Source organism: Copidosoma floridanum, unplaced genomic scaffold, assembly GCF_036245765.1.
Source record: "Copidosoma floridanum isolate Cflo_tuat_1 unplaced genomic scaffold, Cflo_Japanese_pri ptg000029l, whole genome shotgun sequence".
Classification (NCBI taxonomy): Eukaryota; Metazoa; Arthropoda; class Insecta; order Hymenoptera; family Encyrtidae; genus Copidosoma; species Copidosoma floridanum.
The window spans coordinates 4720366-4727666 of record NW_028321906.1 but is presented as its reverse complement, the minus strand read 5'-3'; the positions used below and the strand labels follow the sequence as shown (position 1 = coordinate 4727666).

At 38.8% G+C, this 7301-nt stretch overlaps 1 protein-coding gene across 4 annotated transcripts in view; it reads right to left on the bottom strand.

Annotated features, from left to right (window-relative positions):
• Positions 1-1273: 1273 nt before the first annotated feature.
• unc-104 (kinesin family member unc-104) overlaps positions 1274-7301 on the bottom strand; it is a 48303-nt gene continuing 42275 nt past the window's right edge. For 3 of the 4 annotated variants that reach the window (XM_089596005.1, XM_089596006.1, XM_089596007.1), the window contains 4 exons: positions 6339-6626; positions 6118-6254; positions 5950-6051; positions 1274-5042 (listed from right to left, as the gene is read on the bottom strand). In XM_089596005.1, the coding sequence (XP_089452131.1) occupies positions 4886-5042; positions 5950-6051; positions 6118-6254; positions 6339-6626 (684 nt within the window). In that variant the 3' untranslated portion in view covers positions 1274-4885. The remainder of the gene's footprint in view (positions 5043-5949; positions 6052-6117; positions 6255-6338; positions 6627-7301) is intronic. The other variant, XM_089596008.1, reaches the window with a different exon arrangement.

Here is a 7301-nt window from a genome sequence, read left to right as displayed (position 1 = left end):
AAGTACATAAAAATATTTTCATTAAATACATCATTTTTCAATTCATTGGCTAAATATAATTGTATTTAAAAATTAAAATTTTTTTTTATTGAAAATATTTTATTACAAATATTTCATACTGTACGTGACAAAAGTATTTGGATTTGAAAAATTTTGCTTTGTATATTTCAAACATATTAATAAATATGCTACAGATATTTATTAGAGTACGTATCAACTACAATTTAATATGGCCGTATTTTATTTAATTAATAAGATAAAAATTTTTTTAAAATAACAAGTGTATCTTAACTTTTTAAATGATAAATACGATTTGGCCCAGGTCTGATGATGCCATATTTTTATAACCCAATTCAAAAAATTTTTCATTATTTTATTATATGTATGGTATTGATTATCAATCAACATTTGTCTTTGGCTTCGAATCGGCCCTTATACATATATTTTTTTCTAAAATAACTTAGTGGCTAATCTGTATTCATTTCAAAAGGATTCTAGTATCTGTACTTTTGCTCGATGGCTCTACCATTATGTCTGGATTTTTAGTTTTCTTTTTTGTCTTTATACTTTGAAGTTTCCTGTTACCATCAATGAGTTTTCTCCGTGTGTTTGAATGTAGCTAATTCTATTTTATATTCGAGATGCTAAATTTTTTTTTTATCAGAAGTTATGCTGTGATTCTATTACATACAGTTAGAAAGTCAGATACTCATTTCAAGAGTAATATTTCCGAAACACTGTAGCTAAAACTGTATGAAGTAGTGAGAAATATAAAATCTGAAAAGATCGATTGACATGTTACTGAAGCCTTTTTATTTGTTGTAGGATTGGTTAAGACAGGTCACGTGATTTGTATGGCGGTGCTTTTCAAAAAATGAACTGAACTTAACTGAAATAATATTTAAAATAAAATAATTTTACACCGTAGCGATGATCTGGTCTAATGCAATTTTGTTTATTTATCCTTTTAAAAGAAATAGTTAGAGGTATTCAATCGAGGTAAGGAATCACAAAATCTAGAGGCTGTTGGAAACATTTGGGAAATGGAGTTTGCAAAGTAGGTGTTATTGGTCTAACTAATGATCAACCTTTGATACAAATGTCTCAAGCCAAACGAGCATCACACTTAAATTCTGCTTTGAAACATAATGTACCTACGACCAAAATTTCCTTGGAGTCCATTGATCCCACAGTGAAGGACACACAAATTCAATTTTCTTATTGATTAATTTGTATTAATTTTTAGGTCAAGGAACAAATAAATAACAGTGCATAAGCTTCCATTAACCGGTTTTATTACACGTTAATTACCACTTACAGTAGATCTAATGTGTAAGTAAAATAATTGTCATGATCAATACACGTTACAGCATCAAGGCAATGTTTAGATTAACATTGTCTCTCCGGTTCAGTGACAAAAGACCCGAACGAAAACAATAACGGCTTTGCACTTGAATCCAAATTGTATAATAACATACAAATAAATACACGAACTTACGTTTTTGTTTTGTTTTTTTTTCTTTGCCTTACGTTAAGAGCTTAGAGTATCAGAGATTCTTCACAATGACAGTTTCACATCTTTATTAATTATTATTATTATTATTATTATAGTTTTTTTTTTTTTTTTTCAAATTACTTTTAATTATGTGCATTTTCTCTTTCGCTCTGCTTCTTTCTCTTCCAAATAAATTCTACTGCGCTTCTCAGAGAGCAAGACTCGTTGCAGCGGCGAGCTTTTGTCCACTTTGACAGGTATATCTTAAAAACTTACAAACACCCTCTTCGGCAACGCTCCAACAGTATCGGGAATACACTGTTTCGAGTCGACATCACCAACGCTGTTGTCATGAAATCCCGGCTACAATCCGTTGGATAGGCTAGATACTAGATTTTTGTTTTTATCATTTTTTTTTTTTTTTTTTTCAATAAAAAATCATTAGTAAAAATTGCGATTCGTCAAACTTTCAAGTTCGAAAGTCTCGATCGCTAACTTTACGTATCATCTCTCTAGCCTGTTGCTGTGGTAACAACAGCATCTTGGAATGAATATCCATCCAATATTGACAGTGAATTTCAATACTGTTGCAACGTTGCCGGGACGTGTTGCGGTAACGTAAACAAAACCTCGTATTCGCAACAAATGCCACAGACAAGCCGTGCTATCTAGGCAGCATCTCGTAAATGCGCGTAATAACGTTGTTTATATTAAATTGATGCATATCTGCGTATATTCATATACATAACTATTTATATATATATATATTTATAATTAATCATTATCTCTTTTACAATTTTCGCTTTTTTTTTCTCTCTCGCCTTTTCTTCGAAAACAAAACAAAAAAAAAAAAACAAAAAAATCATACCGTCTCTGTGTCACAACATAATAATTTCATCGACTTCGGGAGGTCCCACTCATCAGAACTTTCTCGCCATTAAATCGACACTCAAGTATCATTATCACCTGCCCTAACGCGTTTTCCGGGGCGCATTTCCAACTTTCGCTCTCTTACCCTGTCCGCCACCAATCGTCGAACTCGCCCGCGCGCCCAGCCCTCCGCAGCAACAAAATTTCACGCGTCACGTTTACAGTCTCGGTAATGCGACACGTGTCACAATATTGCTGCAATCGAATAACAAAATAAAACTATGTCTATAAATATATTCAACGTTACAACAGTCAGCAAGCGAAATTGAGTTTTGCACCGGCAATATAGCTCGCGTTTAGCTTTTAATATTATTAATCGTCTCTACGGGTGCACCTGCCCTCCCCCCAAAATCAATTGCCAGAGGTATGCGGTGTTTCGAGTCTCTGGGTACAACGCTAATTTCGTTTTTTCCGTTCCACACCTCCAATAATATTCCATAACAATCACACACTCGATATTTCGATCGTCAAGATCGGGATAAATCATACGAACGTCTCCTTGACCGAACATTAAAATAACGAATTAAGAAAAGTTTACACACGGTATTACACAGCCGAGTGGTCCTCGCAATGTTCACCACGTGCAAACTGTTTCGACTAGAAATACATGACATACTATTTATTTCCCTCGAGTCCCATCGTAGCTCTATAATAGCCGACGAGCCATCATAGGTGGGGCTCCTCAACGGGAGACTTTCAGAGTAACCGTACCATGTACGCTTCGAGCCAACAGGGGTTGGACGTGCATGGTCTTTCGTTCCTTTCCCTCTCGGTGTCGGTGACACGGAAATACACGTGGGTATACGTAATCCAAACAAACAAAGCGTAGCCGTCGAACACAACGTACATCAGAGTAACTCGACACGAATGACCGTGGGCTCGTTTCGATTCGGGTGTCTCTGTTTCGACTTTCGAAGCTCTCGAGGTGGCATCGCAGGGTCAGATCACAAGCGAATCATTCGTCATCACGTTTTATCAATTCTCACTTTCATGTCATACCAATACAACACCGCGTGAACGTCCTTCCAGTACTTCCCGTTTGCTCTATAGCCTCCGGACACATTTGTCTTTTCTTTCGGTCCCTCGCTTGTCGTGCTACACGCATATATACTCACGCACGCACATACTTTTCTTTTTTCTTTCTTTCTTTCCTTTTTTTTTTTTTATTTCTATTAATTTGGTTTGCTTAATGCATGCAAAGAGAAGCTGCGTGTACTCTACAACTAGAACGTCAAAGGGACAATGTACGGTTTCGTTTGAAATACCAAAGCATACGAATAGGGGATTGTTTTTTTATTTGTTTCTCCTTTGTTTAATATCAATGGGTTTGGCTCGCAAGTTGTATGTATGTTTTTTTCTTCTTCTCGAGATTCTTTGGATAGTTATTTTTTTTTTTTTTCCATTCCACGCACTCGACTGAAAACTGAAAAAATTCAAATGCGCGCAATTTTCCTTTCTCGCTCTCTCACTCTTTGTTTTTTTTTTTTTTTTTGTTTATTGCATAAAATCATTGTCTGGAAATCCCGAGATTTTATCGCGACTCACTGGCCGGGAGATTCATGCGTCCACGAATCAAGTGTCTCTCATCGTACCATATTTTCGCCCTCGCGTGAGAACACATCTCTTCCTCCGTTTCATCGCTAGGAGCAGAAAAAAAAAAAACCAAGTACAACGACGCGGATCAAAGACGACGAAGACAGTAGAGAGACCAGGCGGTGTTACGAGCGGAAAAGGCTGTTTGGAAAAGCAAAAACAATCGAAAGATGAAAGGTAAAAACAAAAGCATGAAAAACCTCACGAGGGTGCGCAATGAGGCGACGACTCGCTCTCAATGTTCGTTTCGCGACACTCCAGTGCGCGCAATCTTCTTTCTCATTGCCATGTATAGGGTCCTGTGTGGCGCGTGCGCGAGATGCGATGGGTTGGGTGTGGGTGGCTCTGCCCGAACAATTGTCTAGCGTTTCACATCGAAACGCCCAGCGAGCCACAAAAGGACGCCTATGGATCTACAAAGACCCATAAAGCTGCTTGGTGAGTGCAGGGAGTTCGTTGGTGACCAATGGTTACACGTATACGTATATATAGGCGGTAGTGGGTGAGTGTGAGCGGTGCATCACGCGGGTGTGGGTGAGTGTTGAGTTTGTGCGGCTCCTCTGAATTCACGTCAAGGATGGTTGATCAAGGCTACATTAACTTTTTATGTGTATGCGTGTGTGTGGTCGATTGGACAGGAGTGCGCACACGTGTTGGCTGGGCGCGCGCCCACTCCCCTCGCCGTCGACCACCTCGCCCCTCGCCCCCCCCCTTTTTTTGTCTCTTCTTCGTTGGCCTTCACTCGAAAATAATCGGAAAGCCAAATTTGCAGAAATTTCGCGACTCGAGAGCAGAGTGCGAGCGGTTCAGTACGCTCCTCGAGACTTTGGCTACGGCGCCCATCATCTCGGCCAGCGAGTCCGCCACTCACTTGGCTTGGGCCTGGCTGTTCACCGGCCCACCTACCGCTGTCTGTTGTTGCTGCTGCTGGTGGTACTGTTGTTGTTGTTGTTGCTGTTGCTGCTGCGGTGTCAGGCTTATGGAAATACCCGTCAATCCTGGACCCTTGCGTGCGAGCTTCGACCTGAAAAATTTAAATTTAAACGTGTTTTTTTTCTGTTATTCTTGTAGCTCGCTTGCAAAATTGTATCTAACGACAGCAGTTTATACTTTATGTCAAAAGGTGAAATTCGATATGTCGTATCAACAGTACTACCTTACAGAAAAAATATTTTGAGACGCGATAATGAACGCTATCTACTTTAAGTAGTACAAGTTTAGATGTGGTCAGACGTGATGATCAACGCAATCTATTGTAAGTAGTACGAGTTCGGATGTGGACAGACGCGATGATCAACGCAATCGATTGTAAGTAGTACGAGTTCGGATGTGGTCAGACGCGATGATCAACGCAATATATTGTAAGTAGTACAAGTATGATGTGGTCAGACGTTATGATCAACGCAATGTATTGTAAGTAGTACAAGTTTGGATATGGTCAGACGTGATAATCAACGCAATCTATTGTAAGTAGTACAAGTTTAGGTATGGTCGTACGTGTACTGTAGTAGGTTGTGAATTTGGAATTTCGTTTGAAGAAAAATGCATTGTAATGTAAGTACTCTATGTAATACCGGCTAATCTGTATAATAATTAGGTGCCGTTTGAAGCCGTGAAAATAAAATTCGGGTTTTTTTTTTTTATAACAGTAAAAAAAGCTCTGTCTTTGTAAACGTTTTAAAGCGGTGCCATGTATAATGAGAAAAATCCTAATTTCTTTTCATACACACAGTTTGGGAATAGTATTAATACTAGTATAAGCGACCAAAGTTGAAGAAAATAATGTCCAAGATAAAAAGATACCTCTATGCATAGAATATGAAAAAAACACTTTTAGAACTGATGAGTCATGATGGAGACAAAATATGTAAACTATGATTATACAAAAAAAAAAAAGTATTATTTTATATCAAAGACGTAAAACTACTTGCCTGATCTGACCAGCCAACAATGGGTTGATCGCGTACAGCCAATCGTAAACTTCCTTATCACCCAACGTTTGGAGGAGATAACCTCGGTGTTTCGTTACGACGCTAAAAAAATGAAACAAAATTTAATGTCATGCTCTACAAAAAATGAAAAATACAATCGACACCTACCTAAATGTATTAGGTACTTTGACCATAGCTAACTGGTCCTCTGAATATTCTACTTGAGCAGTGGCTAAGTTAATCAGTGCTCTCTCGACGGGGTCTTTTTCGTCTCGGAAAATAAAAACGTACGGTCTGCGAACCGACTGTAAGTGATTAAAAACGAAATTGAGTAAAAAGAAGCAATTGTAACACGAAGAAATACAAAATATGGAGCTCTAAAAACTCACCACCCATCGTTTCTTCCAGCCATTGGTCTTGTGCTCGAGGACGTTGAGGTAACCCTTGCGAGCGATGACGGGGCTGATGCGTATCTCCTCGACCTCGGGCACGTAGAGCACCAGGTGTTCGCTGTTGACGGGCGAGATCGAGCCAAGCGGGGCTGGAGCCACCGAGCCGTGGCTCGCCGACTCGCCGGCCATAATACTGTCCTGCAACTCCTGCAGCCTCGCGCGCTCCGGCGAGCTCAACCTAAAGATGCACGACTTAGACCTGCTCGTCACTATTAATCCGCCGTACTGCAAGTAACACACACCCTCTCCTGTACAACCTGAGACGCGTTTTCTTACTGCCTTAATTTTCCTCTGTACTCTTTCCTCGTCAACGCCTCCTCTCAGCGAGGATTCTCTCTTTCTACTTCAGCGGTTGTCTATCGTTAGAGCAAGCGTGACTGATGATAATCATCCGCACTTTTTTTTCCCTTACCTCGATCTCGAGATTTAATAAGTGTAAGGGTGAAAAATTGTGGTTGAATTAAAACTTTGTGCTCGTGATTTCGAGTAATTTTTTTTACAATAGCGTGCGATTACTCTAAGCTTTTATTGATGAGTTTTTTTTTTTTTTTTTTTCAAGTCGAGTTGACGAAAAAATCATTACAAAGCCTAATTTGCAAGGAAAGTGTCAGTCTTGGGGATCTCGAGTTTTTAGTGTCAAGACGTAAAAAAGAATTTTGACATTATAGTGGGTCATCGAAACAAATGGAAAAATCATTTTTAATGCTTGGATATCAGCTATATGGCATTGAAAGGATCATTTATTGAACGTAAATAAAAATAAAACTTAAATCCCGTCAATGAAACATAAGTTTTCTCGTTTGAAATTCTCCATTTGAAGACAAGCACCAAAGTCTACGTTAAACGTGTGTTTATAATACTAATGCGTAATCTTTTAACTTTGTTACAAAGTCTTTTTTC